The sequence below is a fragment of the Salvelinus alpinus genome, chromosome 13, assembly GCF_045679555.1.
Source record: "Salvelinus alpinus chromosome 13, SLU_Salpinus.1, whole genome shotgun sequence".
NCBI classification, from domain to species: domain Eukaryota; kingdom Metazoa; phylum Chordata; class Actinopteri; order Salmoniformes; family Salmonidae; genus Salvelinus; species Salvelinus alpinus.
In genome coordinates, this window is record NC_092098.1 from 57,227,481 (window position 1) to 57,249,229 (window position 21,749).

A 21,749-nucleotide genomic window follows, 5' to 3' on the forward strand; every position below is an offset into this window, starting at 1 on the left:
CCTAGTGGTTAGAGCAGGTAGCCTAGTGGATAGAGCAGGTAGCCTAGTGGATAGAGCAGGTAGCCTAGTGGTTAGAGCAGGTAGCCTAGTGGTTAGAGCAGGTAGCCTAGTGGTAAGAGCAGGTAGCCTAGTGGTTAGAGCAGGTAGCCTAGTGGTTAGAGCAGGTAGCCTAGTGGTAAGAGCAGGTAGCCTAGAGGTTAGAGCAGGTAACCTAGTGGTAAGAGCAGGTAGCCTAGTGGTTAGAGCAGGTAGCCTGGTGGTAAGAGTAGGTAGCCTAGTGGTTAGAGCAGGTAGCCTAGAGGTTAGAGCAGGTAGCCTAGTGGTTAGAGCAGGTAGCCTAGAGGTTAGAGCAGGTAGGCTAGAGGTTAGAGCAGGTAGACTAGTGGTTAGGGCAGGTAGCCTAGAGGTAAGAGCGTTGGGCCAGTAACTGAAAGGTTGCTAAATCGAATCCCCGAGCTGACACGGTAAAAATCTGTTGTTCTGCACCTGAACAAGGTAGTTAACCCACTGTTCCCCGGTAGGCCGTCTTTGTAGATAAGAATTTGTTCTTAACTGACTAGTTAAATAAAGGTTAGATTAAAGAACTGGGAACACTAGAACACTATGAACAATCTGGGAAACCAGGCCTAGTATTCATAGCTGACTTTGAAAAGGCCTTTGATAAAGTACGGCTGGAATTTATTAATACGTAATTGCCTGGAATATTTTAATTTTGGAGAATCTCTTATACAATGGGGTAAAGTTATGTATAGTAACCACAGGTGTAAAATAGTGGCTACTTTTCAGAAAGTATTAAACTGTCAAGAGGAGTAAAACAAGGTTGTTCACTTTTAGCGTATCTATTTATTATGGCCATCGAAATGTTAGCTGTTAAATTAGATCCAAAAGAAGCATCGAGGGGCTAGAAATCCAGGGCTTAAAAACAAAGGTGTTGACGATTGATGTTTTCACTTAAATCCTCAATGTGGATCCTTCCACAACCTCGTAGAGGATCTAGATCATTTTTCTAACCTCTCTAGATTACAACCGAAGTACTCCATATTACATATTGGTTCACAAAAAAATACAAGTGGACAAACTCAGTATTCATATCCATAAATAAATAAATAATCTCACTACAATATATTTTAATAGAAAGTTAGCCAATTTAGATCAAATCTTGCTACCATGGAAAGGACAACTTGTCTATTTGTTGTAAAATCACCCTGATTAATTCTTTAGTCATGTCCCAGTCAACCTATTTACTTATGGCCCAGCCTACACCTAACGATTCGTTTTAATAAGTTCATGAGCAAAGAATATTCCACTTTATTTGGAACAGCAAGCCAGACAAAATTAAACAGGTCTATTTATATAATGAATACGAATTCGGAGGGCATAAATGATTAAATATTAAAGCATTGGACCTCTCACTAAAGGCTTCAGTCTTACAAAAAAATATGATTTAATCCGAACTGGTTCTGTAGCGAATTAGTCAGAAGGGTTTACACCATGTTTTCCCTTCATTCAGATAACAGCCTCTCACTTTTAGTTATTTTAAAATGAAAAAATCTCCAAAATATCGCAATTTTTAAGTGGCCTAGTCAGTCTCCAGACCTGAACCCAATAGAAAATCTTTGGAGGGAACTGAAAGTTGGTATTGCCCAGCGACAGCCCCGAAACCTGAAGGATCTGGAGAAGGTCTGTATGGAGGAGTGGGCCAAAATCCCTGCTGCAGTGTGTGCAAACCTGGTCAAGAACTACAGGAAATGTCTGATCTCTGTAATTGCAAACAAAGGTTTCTGTACCAAATATTAAGTTCTGCTTTTCTGATGTATCAAATACTTATGTCATGCAATAAAATGCAAATTAATTACTTAAAAATCATACAATGTGATTTTCTGGATTTTTGTTTTAGATTCCGTCTCTCACAGTTGAAGTGTACCTATGATAAAAATTACAGACCTCTACATGCTTTGTACCTAAAAATTACAGACCTCTACATGCTTTGTAAGTAGGAAAACCTGCAAAATCGGCAGTGAATCAAATAATTGTTCTCCCCACTGTATATGGCAAATAGAAATCAAAACGGTATGGTCTTCAGAGATAGATGGGAGGGGCTGAGGGTTAGGTGTAGAATAGTAGCAATAGCGATAATATTTAGTAGTAGTAATACTGCATTAGTATAGTAGTAGCATAGTAGTAGTAGTACTGTATTAGTATAGCATCAGTAGTAGTAGTAGTAGTAGTGTAACATAGTAACAGTAGTGGTAGTGGTAGTGCGGTTTAGTATAGTAGTAGTAATACTGCATTAGTATATTAGTAGTATAGTAGTAGTAATACTGTATTTGTATAGTAGTGTTATGGTAGTAGTGGTACTGTATTAGTATAGCAGTAGTAGTAGTGTAGTATAGTAACAGTAGTGGTAGTGTGGTTTAGTATAGTAGTAGTAGTGGTGGTGGTAGCAGTACTGTATTAATATAGTCGCAGTATAGTAGTAGTAGTAGCACTGTATTAGTATAGTAGTACTGTGGCAGTAGTATTATAATAGTAGTAGTACCGCATTAGTGTAGTAGTAGTAGTAGTAGTAGTAGTAGTAGTAGTAGTAGTAGTAGTAGTAGTAGTAGTAGTAGTAGTAGCAGCAGTATAGCGTATTATATGTAGTACTGCATTAGTATAGTAGTAGTATTAGTGTGTAGCATAGTAGTAGTATTGGTGTATTCATATTGTGGTAGTACCGGTGGTAGTATTGTGTAGTATATTGGTAGTACAGTAGTATTGTATTCGTATAATAGCAGTATAGTAGTACTATTTTGGTGGTGGGTGGTATGCATGTAATGAGAGAATGCATGTAATGCACTGTAGTAGTATAATAGTATTATAGTAGTACTATAGTAGTAGTATAGTAGAAATACAGTAGTAATATAGTAGTAATATATTAGTAATATAGTAGTAATATAGTAGTAGTATATTAGTAATATAGTAGTAATATAGTAGTAGTATATTAGTAATATAGTAGTAATATAGTAGTCGTATATCAGTAATATAGTAGTAATATAGTAGTAGTATATTAGTAATATAGTAGTAGTATATAAGTAATATAGTAGTAATATAGCAGTAGTATATCAGTAATATAGTAGTAATATAGTAGTAGTATATAAGTAATATAGTAGTAATATAGTAGTAGTATATAAGTAATATAGTAGTAATATAGCAGTAGTATATCAGTAATATAGCAGTAATATAGTAGTCGTATATCAGTAATATAGTAGTAATATAGTAGTAGTATATTAGTAATATAGTAGTAATATAGTAGTCGTATATCAGTAATATAGTAGTAATATAGTAGTAGTATATTAGTAATATAGTAGTAATATAGTAGTAGTATATCAGTAATGTAGTAGTAATATAGTAGTAGTATATTAGTAGTATATTAGTAATATAGTAGTAGTATATCAGTAATGTAGTAGTAATATAGTAGTAGTATATTAGTAGTATATTAGTAATATAGTAGTAATATAGTAGTAGTATATCAGTAATGTAGTAGTAATATAGTAGTAGTATATTAGTAGTATATTAGTAATATAGTAGTAATATAGTAGTGATATCCTGGTGGTGGGCATTACTCTGGAAGCAGGAGTATATTTACTGGATTTGACTAAATCTGATGATCATCCCAACCCTCTCCCTGTCCCCAGGTCCTGCCATTGTCCTATCCTTCTTCATCGCAGCGCTGGCCTCTGTGATGGCTGGACTGTGTTATGCTGAGTTTGGGGCCCGCGTCCCCAAGACGGGCTCAGCCTACCTGTACAGCTACGTCACAGTGGGAGAACTCTGGGCCTTCATCACGGGATGGAACCTCATCCTCTCTTACGTTATCGGTGAGACAAGCAGCCGTTAGTATTATTAAAAGGTAGACTAAACAAGATGCTGTTGCAATGCACGAAATAAACACAAAGTGGATTAATTTCCACAACAACTAAGAGCGTTGAAGAGCGAGGCTAAACTTGTCCTCTGTTTTGGTCCCGTCCCGTAGCATCATGAAGACACCGTATGAATGAATCTAGAAGAGCAAAGTCTTGCATCCTGCTCATCTCAATATCTGTGGTGTTATGTGTTAGACCGTCTACCTTTATTTAACCAGGTCATTTGAAAATGTTTATCAGCTACAAGCTGGGCGATGAAACGGAAGAATACACTGAGTGTACAAAACATTAAGGACAACTTCCTAGTATATTCGTGGGGGCATGGACTCTACAAGGTGTCAACCGTTCCACAGGGATGCTGGCCCATGTTGACCCCAATGCTTCCCACAGGTGTGTCAAGTTGTCTGGATGTCTTTTGGGTGGGGGATCATTCTTGATACACACAGGAAACTGTTGAGCATGAAACGCCCAGCAGCGTTGTAGTTCTTGACACAAACCGGTGCGCCTGGCACCTACTACCATACCCCGTTCAAAGGCACTTTTATAGTCTTGCCCATTCACCCTCTGAATGACACACATACACGATCCATGTTTCAATTCTATCAAGACTTTACAATCCATCTTTAACCTGTCTCCTCCCTTTCATCTACACTGATTGAAGTGGATTTAACAGGTGACATCAATAAGGGATCATAGATTTCACCTGGATTCACCTGGTCAGTCTATGTCAAGGAAAGAGCAGGTGTTCTTAATGTTTTGTATACTCAGTGTAAAGACAGAGCTTTTTTTTGTTAGATCACTAACTTGCTTCATATGTTGTGAGAGTTGGGTAGAGAGTTGGTTAGAGTGTTGGATAGAGAGTTGGTTAGAGTGTTGGATAGAGAGTTGGTTAGAGAGTTGGTTAGAGTGTTGGATAGAGAGTTGGTTAGAGTGTTGGATAGAGAGTTGGTTAGAGAGTTGGTTAGAGAGTTGGGTAGAGAGTTGGATAGAGAGTTGGGTAGAGAGTTGGGTAGAGAGTTGGGTATAGAGTTGGGTATAGAGTTGGTTAGAGAGTTGGGTAGTTTAGAACAGGCTAGGGGTTGAGTTGGTTCTTTAAATAAATTATATATGCAAATGTTTGGTTCATACATTTCACTCTCTTTTCGTCTCTCTGTCTCTCCCTCTGTTTGTCTCTGTCTCTCCCTCTATCTGTCTCTGTCTGTCTCTCTCTCCCTTTGTTTCTGTCTCTCCCTCTATCTGTCTCTGTCTCTCCCTCTATCTGTCTCTGTCTGTCTCTCCCTCCCTTTGTTTCTGTCTCTCCCTCTATCTGTCTCTGTCTGTCTGTCTCTCCCTCTATCTGTCTCTGTCTGTCTCTCTCTCCCTTTGTCTCTGTCTCTCCCTCTATCTGTCTCTGTCTGTCTCTCCCTCTGTTTGTCTGTGTCTCTCTCTCCCTCTATCTGTCTCTGTCTGTCTCTCTCTCCCTTTGTTTCTGTCTCTCCCTCTATCTGTCTCTGTCTGTCTGTATCTCTCTCTATCTGTCTCTGTCTGTCTCTCCCTCTATCTGTCTCTGTCTGTCTCTCCCTCTGTTTGTCTCTGTCTTTCTCCCTCCCGCTGTCAGGTACCTCCAGTGTAGCACGAGCATGGAGCGCTACGTTTGATGAATTGATAGGGAAACATATAGAAGCCTTCTGCAGACAGTACATGGCCATGAAAGCCCCTGGGATACTGGCAGAGTACCCTGACATGTTCGCTGTGCTAATCATCATCACCCTCACAGGTACACACACACACACACACACACACACACACACACACACACACACACACACACACACACACACACACACACACACACACACACACACACAACCACACACACAACCACACACACAACCACACACACAACCACAACCACACACACACACAACCACAACCACACGCACACGCACACGCACACGCACACGCACACACACACACACACACACACACACACACACACACACACACACACACACACACACACACACACACACACACACACACACACACACACACACACACACACACACACACACACACACACACACACACACACACACACACACACACACACACACACACACACACACACACACACACACACACACATACACACACACACACACACACACACACACCTTCACCCGTCTTGTCAGCTCTAACCTTCAACTCTCTCTCCTTCCCTTTTTCCTGTTTTATTCTAAACGTTTTGTAGGTCTGTTGTCGTTTGGAGTGAAGGAGTCAGCTGTGGTCAACAAAGTGTTTACGTGTATCAACGTCCTGGTGTTGTTGTTTATGGTGGTCTCTGGACTGGTTAAAGGAACCCTGAACAACTGGCGTCTGGACCCTGATGTCATCTTACACAACAACTCCACACAAAAGTAAACACACACAAACACACACACGTATGTAGTTGCCTAGTTAAATGAAGGTTAAATTAAATAATAAATAAAACCAGTTCTGTCCTTTATCTGTTGTCTATTAATGATCTGGATTATGTTATGTGTCATGTTTGGTGTGAACCCCAGGAAGAGTGGATGTGGCTTTCGCTAAATGGGATCATAATAAAATACCAAATACACACACACACACACACACACACACACACACACACACACACACACACACACACACACACACACACACACACACACACACACACACACACACACACACACACACACACACACACACACACACACACACACACACACACACACACACACACACATACAGTATACTAGTGTGTATTTAATGATCTCTTTCTCTCAGCATGACAGAGCCCTTGCCGTCGGCGGAGAGTCTAGGAGTGGGCGGGTTCATGCCATTTGGCTTCACCGGCGTCCTATCAGGCGCTGCCACCTGTTTCTATGCCTTCGTGGGATTCGACTGTATCGCCACGACAGGTCAGTGTGGGAGGCGCCAACTTACATCACCAGTGGTGTAGTGGAGGTACTGAAACACACGTCGCTGGTGAAAGCTCCTTCTTCAAATTACATCTAAAAGGGATTGATTTTCCTGTCAATATACACAACTTACTCCACATTTTTAAAGAGAAATAAAACGTTGTGAACATTTTCTAAATTTCTAAGAAATGCAAAAATGAAGATGAATTGATTGCATATGTCTTCACCCCCCTGAGGTAATAACTGATGGAAACACCTTTGGCAGCCATTACAGCTGTGAATCATTTGGAAAACGATTCTACCAACCTGAATCAACTGTTAGGGAAACACAGTCTCTTCAGAACGTATTCTACCAACCTGGATCAACTCTTAGGGAAACACAGTCTCTTCAAAACTTATTCTACCAACCTGAGTCAACTCTTAGGGAAACACAGTCTCTTCAGAACGTAATCTACCAACCTGAATCAACTCTTAGGGAAACACAGTCTCTTCAGAACTTATTCTACCAACCTGAATCAACTCTTAGGGAAACACAGTCTCTTCAGAACGTAATCTACCAACCTGAATCAACTCTTAGGGAAACATATTCACATTTTCTATTTTTTTTTGAGTTACAGCCTGAATTTAAAACGGATTACATTGATAGTTTTTGTGACTGGCCTACACATAATACCCCATTTTGTCAAAGTGGAAATATATTTTTCTAAACTTTTACAAATTAATTTAAAAAAATGAAAATCTGAAATGTCTTGAGTCAAAAAGCGTAGGATAGATATAGGAGAGAGAGAGAGAGAGAGAACAGAGAGAGAGGTCACGATCAGATGAGCTCCTGCATTTTTCAGCATTTTCTTTAAAAAAGATAGGTTTAGAGTTAGATAAACTTGGATTTTTTGTCAGGAACACATACAGGATGCTACCCTCTACTACATAACCTTCACTTCAAATCAAAACTCAAAACCTACAACCTGATTTTGGATGGAATTACGGAATCACCTGAAAAGTTCACAACAACCAAGGTTTATAATTCTTTACAGCATATTCTCTGGAAAACAACAGAAACCTGAAAACACCACCCAACCTGGAACTGAGTGAGTAATGTTTAGTCTGAAACTATATTCTATTTCCAAAAGCCAAGAAGAAAAATACATGACATTACTTTATAAGGCCTGAATGGTAACATAATTCTTCCAAGCTTGATACAGCTTCAACTAGCACTGACGTGTCAAGTGAGAGGTGTCAAAGCACATTAGCCCAACAATGGCAGGAGAGTCGAATAGTCTACCCCAACCAAATGGAGAGGCCTTAGAAGCTGCCTCCCGCTGTTCAGAGGTAATTAAAATACATTACCCTGTGAGTGTTAAGAATGATAAGGCAAGAAAAGATCACAAAATGAAGCTCCTTATGGAAAATCAAGAGACACTTTTTGCTGACTATTACAAAAATGGGAACATCAGCAACCTTATCTTCCACACAAACCATCCCCTGGCATGGCACAGTGCTATATTAGCACACTACCCCTCTGTCAAGAGAGGGGGGGTTAACGAGGGGTGGAAACTCAGGATTCTTGACAACGAGGACGAGGAGTCAGCTAATATAAATCTATATAAGTCTGGAACAGTAATGGTACAGGGCAACCCCAAACAGTTTCAGCTGGACTTTCACCAAATCAAAGAACTAGCCCAGCAGGAGAAGCTCTCCCTTGATAAAGATACCCCCACCCCAAGTGGGTCAGACCAGACCTCCTCACCATATAACCCCACAGACGAGCAACCCTCAGCAGACAGTCAACCTCCCAGTACAGAGCACTCCTCCCTCATTGAAATGAAGGATACATTCACCCAGCTGGAGGTAAGGCAGGTTGAGCTAGAACAGCAGGTGAACACACTCCAGTCAGCACAGACCCAGACAACAGTCCAGCACAACAACCCCTTAACCAGACCAGGAGAGCTGGAGGTGGAGAGAGACATATCTGCACTCTGTACAGTGGTGAGACAACTTCAACAGGAGAAAGAGCAGAAGCAGGAGCAGAACAAAGCACTAGAGGAGAGGATCAGACTGCTGGAGGAGAGGGAGAGGGGGATGGAGGAGAGGATCAGACTGCTGGAGGAGAGGTTGAGGGGGATGGCATGTGACAGAGAACAACCCACTAGGGAGGTGGCCATCCCCACAGAGACGCCAGCAGAACAGCCCACCTCAGCACCCGACAAAAGTCTCGACACCACAGCAGAACAGTCCACACCAGACCCTGACCATAGAGTCGACATCACAGCAGAACAGACAAAAGAAAAACCCCAAGCCCAGCAGCTCTCACCCCCTCTGAGCACCCCCCCCTGTCAGCCACCCCGATAGCCCTCCTGACAACCACCCCACACCCACTGAGGACAAACACAAGACACAGATTTTTCTCCTTATGGACTCAAATGGGAAATATATAGAAGAAAAAAAACTTTTTCCCAAACACAGTGTGTCTAAACTCTGGTGTCCAAACACCCAGCGCGCCCTAGACCTTCTGTCTGAGGACAAACTAGGCTCACCTAGCCACATAATAATACACACAGGCACAAACGACCTGAGAGCACAGCAGGAAAGGGTGGCCACAGCACTGAAGGGAGTGATTGAAAAAGCTTCTTCTACTTTCCCCAACGCACAAGTGGTTATCTCCACCCTGCTACCACGAAAAGACTTCCACCCTGCTACAATACAGCGGGTAAACGCAAGCATTTCCCGTGACTGTGCCTCAAAACCAAATGTTTTTCTGGCCAACCACTCCACCCTGGACTTGAACAGCCTCTATGACCAGGTCCACCTCTACAAGGCAGCAGTGCCCACCTTTGCCCGGACTCTAAAGGACATCGCTCTCAAACGAAGCCCCAACACTTCACACAGGAGCAACAGATCAATAGACACCCCACCCAGACCAGCGAGACACCCTCCAAGACCTCCAGGACCCCCCCCTAGACCTACACACCCCCCCCACATCAACCATGCCCACACCCAATTTAGGCCCCCTCAGATCAGACCCATGCCACTCCTGCCCACCCCATGCACCCCACCTCCGCAAAGAGGGCATCAACATGGAAGTCACACATACGCCCAGGTAGTGAGCGGGCAAACAGGCCCAACCCCCACTCTTACACTCGCCCAAGCCAACGGCATGTACCAGATGCTCAGCAGGCTCTGCTCACACTTACTGGCCTGAGGCCAAACCCCGACCAACAACATTGGACACTTTATGGAACAAAAAGCCTTCACTATATCATCCTGGAATATCCAAGGTCTGAGGTCATCTGCCTTTGGCCTAAAGAGCAGGAACCCGGACTTCACCAAAGAAATCGGTAATGCAGACATTGTCATCCTGCAAGAAACATGGTATAGAGGAGACGGACCCACTGGTTGCCCTCTAGGTTACAGAGAGCTGGTAGTCCCATCCACCAAACTACCAGGTGTGAAACAGGGAAGGGACTCAGGGGGAATGCTAATTTGGTATAGAGCAGACCTAACTCACTCCATTAAATTAATCAAAACAGGAACATTTTACATTTGGCTTGAAATTCAAAAGGAAATTATCTTAACAGAGAAAAATTTCCTCCTGTGTGCTACCTATATCCCCCCACTAGAATCCCCATACTTTAATGAAGACAGCTTCTCCATCCTGGAGGGGGAAATCAATCATTTCCAGGCCCAGGGACATGTATTAGTCTGTGGCGACCTAAATGCCAGAACTGGACAGGAACCTGACACCCTCAGCACACAGGGGGACAAACACCTACCTGGAGGTGACAGCATTCCCTCCCCCATATGCCCACCTAGGCACAACTATGACAACATAACCAACAAAAACGGGTCACAACTCCTGCAGCTCTGTCGCACGCTCGGTATGTACATAGTCAATGGTAGGCTTCGAGGGGACTCCTATGGTAGGTACACCTATAGCTCATCTCTTGGCAGTAGCACTGTAGACTACTTTATCACTGACCTCAACCCAGAGTCTCTCAGAGCGTTCACAGTCAGCCCACTGACACCCCTATCAGACCACAGCAAAATCACAGTCTACTTGAACAGAGCAATACTCAATCATGAGGCATCAAAGCCAAAGGAACTGAGTAACATTAAGAAATGCTATAGATGGAAGGAATGCAGTTTGGAAACCTACCAAAAAAACAATTAGGCAACAGCAAATTCAATCCCTTTTAGACAACTTCCTGGGTAAAACGTTCCACTGCAATAGTGAAGGTGTAAACTTGGCAGTAGAAAATCTTAACAGTATATTTGACCTCTCAGCTTCCCTATCAAATCTAAAAATCTCAAATAGAAAACCGAAGAAAATGAACAACAATGACAAATGGTTTGATAAAGAATGCAAAAATCTAAGAAAGAAATTGAGAAACCTGTCCAACCAAAAACATAGAGACCCGGAAAACCTGAGTCTACGCCTTCACTATGGTGAATCACTAAAACAATACAGAAATACACTACGGAAAAAGAAGGAACAGCACGTCAGAAATCAGCTCAATGTAATTGAAGAATCCATAGACTCTAACCAATTCTGGGAAAATTGGAAAACACTAAACAAACAACAACACGAAGAATTATCTATCCAAAATGGAGATGTATGGGTAAACCACTTCTCCAATCTTTTTGGCTCTATAACAAAGAATAAAGAGCAAAAACATATACATGATCAAATACAAATCCTAGAATCAACCATTAAAGACTACCAGAACCCACTGGATTCTCCAATTACCTTGAATGAGTTACAGGACAAAATAAAAACCCTCCAACCCAAAAAGGCCTGTGGTGTTGATGGTATCCTTAATGAAATGATCAAATATACAGACAACAAATTCCAATTGGCTATATTAAAACTCTTTAACATCGTCCTTAGCTCTGGCATCTTCCCCAATATTTGGAACCAAGGACTGATCACCCCAATCCACAAAAGTGGAGACAAATTTGACCCCAATAACTACCGTGGAATATGCGTCAACAGTAACCTTGGGAAAATACTCTGCATTATCATTAACAGCAGACTCGTACATTTCCTCAATGAAAACAATGTACTGAGCAAATGTCAAATTGGCTTTTTACCAAATTACCGTACAACAGACCATGTATTCACCCTACACACCCTAATTGACAACCAAACAAACCAAAACAAAGGCAAAGTCTTCTCATGCTTTGTTGATTTCAAAAAAGCCTTCGACTCAATTTGGCATGAGGGTCTGCTATACAAATTGATGGAAAGTGGTGTTGGGGGTAAAACATACGACATTATAAAATCCATGTACACAAACAACAAGTGTGCGGTTAAAATTGGCAAAAAACACACACATTTCTTCTCACAGGGTCGTGGGGTGAGACAGGGATGCAGCTTAAGCCCCACCCTCTTCAACATATATATCAACGAATTGGCGCGGGCACTAGAACAGTCTGCAGCACCCGGTCTCACCCTACTAGAATCCGAAGTCAAATGTCTACTGTTTGCTGATGATCTGGTGCTTCTGTCACCAACCAAGGAGGGCCTACAACAGCACCTAGATCTTCTGCACAGATTCTGTCAGACCTGGGCCCTGACAGTAAATCTCAGTAAGACCAAAATAATGGTGTTCCAAAAAAGGTCCAGTCGCCAGGACCACAAATTCCATCTAGACACCGTTGCCCTAGAGCACACAAAAAACTATACATACCTCGGCCTAAACATCAGCACCACAGGTAGCTTCCACAGAGCTGTGAACGATCTGAGAGACAAGGCAAGAAGGGCATTCTATGCCATCAAAAGGAACATAAATTTCAACATACCAATTAGGATCTGGCTAAAAATACTTGAATCAGTCATAGAGCCCATTGCCCTTTATGGTTGTGAGGTCTGGGGTCCGCTCACCAACCAAGATTTCACAAAATGGGACAAACACCAAATTGAGACTCTGCATGCAGAATTCTGCAAAAATATCCTCCGTGTACAACGTAGAACACCAAATAATGCATGCAGAGCAGAATTAGGCCGATACCCACTAATTATCAAAATCCAGAAAAGAGCCGTTAAATTCTACAACCACCTAAAAGGAAGCGATTCCCAAACCTTCCATAACAAAGCCATCACCTACAGAGAGATGAACCTGGAGAAGAGTCCCCTAAGCAAGCTGGTCCTAGGGCTCTGTTCACAAACACAAACACACCCCACAGAGCCCCAGGACAACAGCACAATTAGACCCAACCAAATCATGAGAAAACAAAAAGATAATTACTTGACACATTGGAAAGAATTAACAAAAAAACTGAGCAAACTAGAATGCTATTTGGCCCTAAACAGAGAGTACACAGTGGCAGAATACCTGACCACTGTGACTGACCCAAACTTAAGGAAAGCTTTGACTATGTACAGACTCAGTGAGCATAGCCTTGCTATTGAGAAAGGCCGCCGTAGGCAGACATGGCTCTCAAGAGAAGACAGGCTATGTGCTCACTGCCCACAAAATGAGGTGGAAACTGAGCTGCACTTCCTAACCTCCTGCCCAATGTATGACCATATTAGAGAGACATATTTCCCTCAGATTACACAGATCCACAAAGAATTTGAAAACAAATCCAATTTTGATAAACTCCCATATCTACTGGGTGAAATTCCACAGTGTGCCATCACAGCAGCAAGATTTGTGACCTGTTGCCACAAGAAAAGGGCAACCAGTGAAGAACAAACACCATTGTAAATACAACCCATATTTATGCTTATTTATTTTAACTTGTGTGCTTTAACCATTTGTACATTGTTACAACACTGTATATATATAATATGACATTTGTAATGTCTTTCTTGTTTTGAAACTTCTGTATGTGTAATGTTTACTGTTAATTTGTATTGTTTATTTCACTTTTGTGTATTATCTACCTCACTTGCTTTGGCAATGTTAACACATGTTTCCCATGCCAATAAAGCCCCTTGAATTGAATTGAATTGAAATTGAATATAGGTCTGTAACCGTTTGGGTCTAGAGTGTCTCCCCCTTTGAAGAGGGGGATGACCGCGGCAGCTTTCCAATCTTTGGGAATCTCAGACGATACGAAAGAGGTTGAACAGGCCAGTAATAGGGGTTGCAACAATTTCGGCAGATCATTTTAGAAAGAGAGGGTCCAGATTGTCTAGCCCGGCTGATTTGTAGGGGTCCAGATTTTGCAGCTCTTTCAGGACATCTGCTGTCTGGATTTGGGTGAAGGAAAAGCAGGGGGGCTTGGGCGAGTTGCTGTGGGGGGTGCAGAGCTGTTGGCTGGGGTAGGGGTAGCCAGGAGGATAGCATGGCCAGCCGTAGAGAAATGCTTATTGAAATTTTCAATTACAGTGGATTTATCTGTGGTGACAGTGTTCCCTAGCCTCAGTGCAGTGGGCAGCTGGGAGGAGGTGCTCTTATTCTCCATGGACTTTACAGTGTCCCAAAACGTTTTGGAGTTTGTGCTACAGGATGCAAATGTCTGTTTGAAAAATCCAGCCTTTGCTTTCCTAACTGCCTGTGTATATTGGTTCCTAACTTCCCTAAAAAGTTGCATATCGCGGGGGCTATTCGATGCTAATGCAGAACGCCACAGGATGTTTTTGTGCTGGTTAAGGGCAGTCAGGTCTGGAGTGAACCAAGGGCTATATGTGTTCCTGGTTCTACATTTTTTGAAAGGAGCATGCCTGTTTAAGATGGCGAGGAAGGCACTTTTAAAGAATAACCAGGCATCCTCTACTGACGGGATGAGGTCAATGTAATTCCAGGATACCCCTGCCAGGTCGATTTCTTTCACTTTGAAATAGGTTGTGTAGATCTGGAGGTACCTCTGAACTCTAACCCCTGACCTCTGACCCCTGATCTCTGACCTCTGACCCCAGGCGAGGAGGTGAAGAACCCTCAGAAGGCCATTCCCATCGGCATCGTGTCGTCGCTCCTCATCTGTTTCGTGGCCTACTTCGGAGTGTCTGCTGCTCTCACCATGATGATGCCTTACTACCTCCTGGACAACAACAGTCCTCTGCCTGCAGCCTTTAAATATGTAGGCTGGGAGGGAGCCACATACGCTGTGGCTGTAGGGTCGCTGTGTGCTCTGTCCACCAGGTTAGTACACATACTGTAGGGTCACTGTGTGATCTGTCCACCAGGTTAGTACACATACTGTAGGGTCACTGTGTGCTCTGTCCACCAGGTTAGTACACAAACTGTACATCTATGTGTAGAAGGTGATTCAACACACACACCTAGCCTCACCTTGACAAACTAACCTGTATGTACACACACACACCCTGCTGATGTGATCAGTGAGTTTAGCTCACACAGCCAGGTGTGTGTGTGTGTGTGCGTGTGCGTGTGCGTGTGTCTCTCTCTTAGTGAGTATATATTTAACCATGGGGGTATTTGATTCCCCTGCTGTCTATTAATATCAGTAGAGAGAGATCTGGCAGGTCATATTGTCCCATAAATCTAACAGGTATATCATGTTCATTATAAACTGGGTGGTTCGAGCCCTGAATGCTGATTGGCTGACAGCCGTGGTATAGCAAATCAATCAAATGTATTTATAAAGCCCCTTTTTCATCAGCTGATATCACAAAGTGCTGTACAGAAACCCAGCCTAAAACCCAAAACAGCAAGCAATGCAGGTGTAGAAGCACGGTGGCTAGGAAAAACTCCCTAGAAAGGCCAAAACCTAGGAAGAAACCTAGAGAGGAACCAGGCTATAGGAAGGTTACAGGGAGCTACATTACAGGGAGCTACATTACAGGGAGCTACATTACAGGGAGCTACATTACAGGGAGCTACATTACAGGGAGCTACATTACAGGGTGCTACATTACAGGGAGCTACATTACAGGGAGCTACATTACAGGGAGCTACATTACAGGGAGCTACATTACAGGGAGCTACATTACATTACAGGGAGCTACATTACAGGGAGCTACATTACAGGGAGCTACATTACAGGGAGCTACATTACAGGGAGCTACATTACAGGGAGCTACATTACAGGGAGCTACATTACAGGGAGCTACATTACAGGGTGCTACATTACAGGGTGCTACATTACAGGGAGCTACATTACAGGGAGCTACATTACAGGGAGCTACATTACAGGGAGCTACATTACATTACAGGGAGCTACATTACAGGGTGCTACATTACAGGGAGCTACATTACAGGCTGCTACATTACAGGGAGCTACATTACAGGGAGCTACATTACAGGGTGCTACATTACAGGGAGCTACATTACAGGGAGCTACATTAAAGGGTGCTACATTACAGGGAGCTACATTACAGGGTGCTACATTACAGGGTGCTACATTACAGGGAGCTACATTACAGGGAGCTACATTACAGGGAGCTACATTACAGGGTGCTACATTACAGGGTGCTACATTACAGGGAGCTACATTACAGGGAGCTACATTACAGGGAGCTACATTACAGGGAGCTACATTACAGGGAGCTACATTACAGGGAGCTACATTACAGGGTGCTACATTACAGGGAGCTACATTACATTACAGGGAGCTACATTACAGGGTGCTACATTACAGGGTGCTACATTACATTACAGGGAGCTACATTACAGGGTGCTACATTACAGGGAGCTACATTACAGGGAGCTACATTACAGGGAGCTACATTACATTACAGGGAGCTACATTACAGGGAGCTACATTACATTACAGGGAGCTACATTACAGGGAGCTACATTACAGGGAGCTACATTACAGGGGGCTACATTACAGGGAGCTACATTACAGGGAGCTACATTACAGGGTGCTACATTACAGGGAGCTACATTACAGGGAGCTACATTACAGGGAGCTACATTACAGGGAGCTACATTACAGGGAGCTACATTACAGGGAGCTACATTACAGGGAGCTACATTACAGGGAGCTACATTACAGGGAGCTACATTACAGGGTGCTACATTACAGGGAGCTACATTACAGGGAGCTACATTACAGGGAGCTACATTACAGGGAGCTACATTACAGGGAGCTACATTACAGGGAGCTACATTACAGGGAGCTACATTACATTACAGGGAGCTACATTACAGGGAGCTTCATTACAGGGAGCTTCATTACAGGGAGCTACATTACAGGGAGCTACATTACAGGGAGCTACATTACAGGGAGCTACATTACAGGGAGCTACATTACAGGGTGCTACATTACAGGGAGCTACATTACAGGGAGCTACATTACAGGGAGCTACATTACAGGGAGCTACATTACAGGGAGCTACATTACAGGGAGCTACATTACATTACAGGGAGCTACATTACAGGGAGCTTCATTACAGGGAGCTTCATTACAGGGAGCTACATTACAGGGAGCTACATTACAGGGAGCTACATTACAGGGAGCTACATTACAGGGAGCTACATTACAGGGAGCTACATTACAGGGAGCTACATTACAGGGAGCTACATTACATTACAGGGAGCTACATTACAGGGAGCTACATTACAGGGAGCTACATTACAGGGAGCTACATTACAGGGAGCTACATTACAGGGAGCTACATTACAGGGAGCTACATTACAGGGAGCTACATTACAGGGAGCTACATTACATTACAGGGAGCTACATTACAGGGAGCTTCATTACAGGGAGCTTCATTACAGGGAGCTACATTACAGGGAGCTACATTACAGGGTGCTACATTACAGGGTGCTACATTACAGGGAGCTACATTACAGGGAGCTACATTACAGGGTGCTACATTACAGGGAGCTACATTACAGGGAGCTACATTACAGGGAGCTACATTACAGGGAGCTACATTACAGGGTGCTACATTACAGGGAGCTACATTACAGGGTGCTACATTACAGGGAGCTACATTACAGGGAGCTACATTACAGGGTGCTACATTACAGGGAGCTACATTACAGGGAGCTACATTACAGGGAGCTACATTACAGGGAGCTACATTACATTACAGGGAGCTACATTACAGGGAGCTTCATTACAGGGAGCTTCATTACAGGGAGCTACATTACAGGGAGCTACATTACAGGGTGCTACATTACAGGGAGCTACATTACAGGGTGCTACATTACAGGGAGCTACATTACAGGGAGCTACATTACAGGGTGCTACATTACAGGGTGCTACATTACATTACAGGGAGCTACATTACAGGGAGCTACATTACAGGGTGCTACATTACAGGGTGCTACATTACAGGGTGCTACATTACAGGGAGCTACATTACAGGGAGCTACATTACAGGGAGCTACATTACAGGGAGCTACATTACAGGGAGCTACATTACAGGGAGCTACATTACAGGGAGCTACATTACAGGGAGCTACATTACATTACAGGGAGCTACATTACAGGGAGCTACATTACAGGGTGGATTTTGATGTTTGGCTCCTTGTCTATTCCTGCTCTATACTAGTTTGACCCTTCTTTTAAGCCTTCACCCTCTTCCTCTCCTGACTGTCACGTCACACTCTCCCCTACCAAATCTCTCTCCCCTCAACCCTTCCTTCTCTCTATCAAATCTCTCTCCCCTCACCCCTTCTCTACCAAATTCTTCTCCCCTGTTCCCCCACTTCACCCTCACCCCTCGTAAACCTACCATTCTATCCCAATCTCCCTCTCTCCTCATCCTTTTCCTCTCCCTCCCTCCCTCCAGTCTCCTGGGCTCGATGTTCCCTCTCCCTCGTATAATATTTGCCATGTCTCGCGACGGCCTCCTCTTCTCCTTCTTGGCCCGCATCAGTGAGAGGAAGACACCCATCATGTCCACCATAGCCGCTGGAGTCATGTCTGGTAAGCAGCGTCAGGGGTTAGGGGTTAGAGGTTAGGGAAGACACCCATCATGTCTACCATAGCCGCTGGGGTCATGTCTGGTAAGCAGCGTCAGGGGTTAGGGGTTAGAGGTTAGGGAAGACACCCATCATGTCCACCATAGCCGCTGGGGTCATGTCTGGTAAGCAGCGTCAGGGGTAAGAGGTCAGGGGTTAAATGACAAGAGTTAGAGGAGCTGCATGGTGTTGTTGTTTACCTAGCTGTCATCTCCTTGAAGAGAGAGGTCAAAGTTAATAAATACATAACAATAAATAAACCTGGTGTTCAGAGTGCTGTGACCCAGTTAGTCACCTGAGGACCTCCAGCACGTCAGATTAGACCCCAGCTCTGTGGATGATGGACCTGAGGACCTACAGCATGTCAGATTGGACCCCAGCTCTGTGGATGATGGAGAGAGTAGGGAGAGGAGAGAGAGAGCAGAAAAGGGAGAGAGTAGAGAAGAAAGGAGAGAGAGTAGTTAGAAGAGAGAGGGAGATGAGTTAAAGGAGATAGAGATAGAGGGGTTAGATTAGACAGAGGAGTTAGATTAGACAGAGGCGTTAGATTAGATAGAGGAGTTAGATTAGACAGAGGCGTTAGATTAGACAGAGGAGTTAGATTAGACAGAGGCGTTAGATTAGACAGAGGCGTTAGATTAGATAGAGGAGTTAGATTAGACAGAGGAGTTAGATTAGACAGAGGCGTTAGATTAGACAGAGGAGTTAGATTAGACAGAGGAGTTAGATTAGACAGAGGCGTTAGATTAGACAGAGGAGTTAGATTAGACAGAGGCGTTAGATTAGACAGAGGCGTTAGATTAGACAGAGGAGTTAGATTAGACAGAGGCGTTAGATTAGACAGAGGAGTTAGATTAGACAGAGGCGTTAGATTAGACAGAGGAGTTAGATTAGACAGAGGAGAGAGAAGAGATGGAGGAGTTAGATTAGATAGAGGAGTTAGATTAGACAGAGGAGAGAGAAGAGATAGAGGAGTTAGATTAGATAGAGGAGTTAGATTAGACAGAGGAGAGAGAAGAGATAGAGGAGTTAGATTAGATAGAGGAGTTAGATTAGACAGAGGAGAGAGAAGAGATAGAGGAGTTAGATTAGACAGAGGAGTTAGATTAGACAGAGGCGTTAGATTAGACAGAGGCGTTAGATTAGACAGAGGCGTTAGATTAGACAGAGGAGTTAGATTAGACAGAGGCGTTAGATTAGACAGAGGCGTTAGATTAGACAGAGGCGTTAGATTAGACAGAGGCGTTAGATTAGACAGAGGAGTTAGATTAGACAGAGGCGTTAGATTAGACAGAGGCGTTAGATTAGACAGAGGCGTTAGATTAGACAGAGGAGTTAGATTAGACAGAGGAGAGAGAAGAGATAGAGGAGTTAGATTAGATAGAGGAGTTAGATTACATCATTTAAGTCATTTAGCAGACGCTCTTATCCAGAGCGACTTACAAATTGGTGCATTCACCTTATGACATCCAGTGGAACAGCCACTTTACAACAGTGCATCTAAATCTTTTAAGGGGGGGGTGAGAAGGATTACTTTATCCTATCCTAGGTATTCCTTAAAGAGGTGGGGTTTCAGGTTTAGATATAGGAGACAGAGGAGGCAGAGGAGTTAGATTAGACAGAGGAGAGAGAAGAGTTCGAGGAGATAGAGGAGATAGAGGAGACAGAGGATATAGAGGAGATAGAGGAGATAGGAGACAGCAGAGATAGAGGAGACAGAGGGGTTAGAGGAGATATAGTGGTTAGTGTAGACAGAAGAGACAGAGGAGACAGAGGAGATAGAGGAGTTAGATGAGAGAGGAGACAGAAGAGTTAGAGGAGACAAAGGAGACAAAGGAGATAGGAGATAGAGGGGTTAGTGTAGACAGAAGAGATAGAGGATTTAGATGAGACAGAGGAGTTAGAGGAGCCAGAGGAGATACACGGAACCCAAACCGACAGCGCACGTGCGCCACCATGCGCCATCATTCATAAATGTATTAACGCGATCACGACACGCAGGTTAAAATATCAAAACAAACTCTGAACCAATTATATTAATTTGGGGACAGGTCGAAAAGCATTAAACATTTATGGCAATTTAGCTAGTTAGCTTGTACTTGCTATCTAATTTGTCCTGTTTAGATAGCTTGCTGTTGCTAGCTAATTTGTCCTGGGATATAAACATTGAGTTGTTATTTTACCTGAAATGCACAAGGTCCTCTAGTCGACAATTAATCCACACATAAAACGGTCAACCGAATCGTTTCTAGTCATCTCTCCTTCCAGACTTTTTCTTCTCTGGACTTTATATTGCGATTGGCAACTTTCATAAATTAGGTGCATTACCGCCACCGAACGCGTTCGTCTTTCAGTCACCCACGTGGGTTTAACCAATGAGGAGATGGCACGTGGGTAGCTGCTCATAAAAACCAATGAGGAGATGGGAGAGGCAGGACTTGCAGCGCAATCTGCGTCACAAATAGAACTGACTTCTATTTTAGCCATTGGCAACGCAGACGCTCGCGAGCAGTGTGGGTGCAATAATTGAATAATATAGATTTCTAAATTTATTTTGCAACGCGGTGTAGCGTTGTAGCTAGCCTGTTAGAGGAGTTAGGAGAGAGGTAAGACGTGAGAGAGTAGAGAGAGGAGAGAGAGGTGAGAGAGGTGAGAGAGGGGAGAGAGGGGAGAGAGGAGAGAGAGAGTAGAGAGACGAGAGAGAGTAGAGAGTAGAGTAGAGAGAGAGTAGAGAGAGGTGAGAGAGGTGAGAGAGGGGAGAGAGGGGAGAGAGAGAGAGAGAGAGGGGAGAGAGGGGAGAGCGGAGAGGAGAGAAAGAGTAGAGAAAAGGGAGAGAGGAGAGGCAGAAGGGCGAGGAGAGAGAGAGAGTAGAGAGAGGAAAGATAAATACATATAATTTACATTAATGAGTGGATCAAACATTTGGCCTTTCTGTCTCTCCTCCAGCTATCATGGCCTTTCTGTCTCTCCTCCAGCTATCATGGCCTTTCTGTCTCTCCACCAGCTATCATGGCCTTTCTGTCTCTCCTCCAGCTATCATGGCCTTTCTGTCTCTCCTCCAGCTATCATGGCCTTTCTGTCTCTCCACCAGCTAT

At 43.5% G+C, this 21,749-nt stretch overlaps 1 protein-coding gene across 1 annotated transcript in view; it reads left to right on the plus strand.

Annotated features, from left to right (window-relative positions):
- Positions 1 to 21,749, plus strand: part of LOC139537963 (high affinity cationic amino acid transporter 1-like) — a 103,910-nt gene that overhangs the window by 56,977 nt on the left and 25,184 nt on the right. The window contains exons 3-8 of the mRNA XM_071339880.1: positions 3,678 to 3,860; positions 5,503 to 5,661; positions 6,139 to 6,304; positions 6,696 to 6,829; positions 14,694 to 14,916; positions 18,483 to 18,619. Coding sequence (XP_071195981.1) covers positions 3,678 to 3,860; positions 5,503 to 5,661; positions 6,139 to 6,304; positions 6,696 to 6,829; positions 14,694 to 14,916; positions 18,483 to 18,619 — 1,002 coding nt within the window. The remainder of the gene's footprint in view (positions 1 to 3,677; positions 3,861 to 5,502; positions 5,662 to 6,138; positions 6,305 to 6,695; positions 6,830 to 14,693; positions 14,917 to 18,482; positions 18,620 to 21,749) is intronic.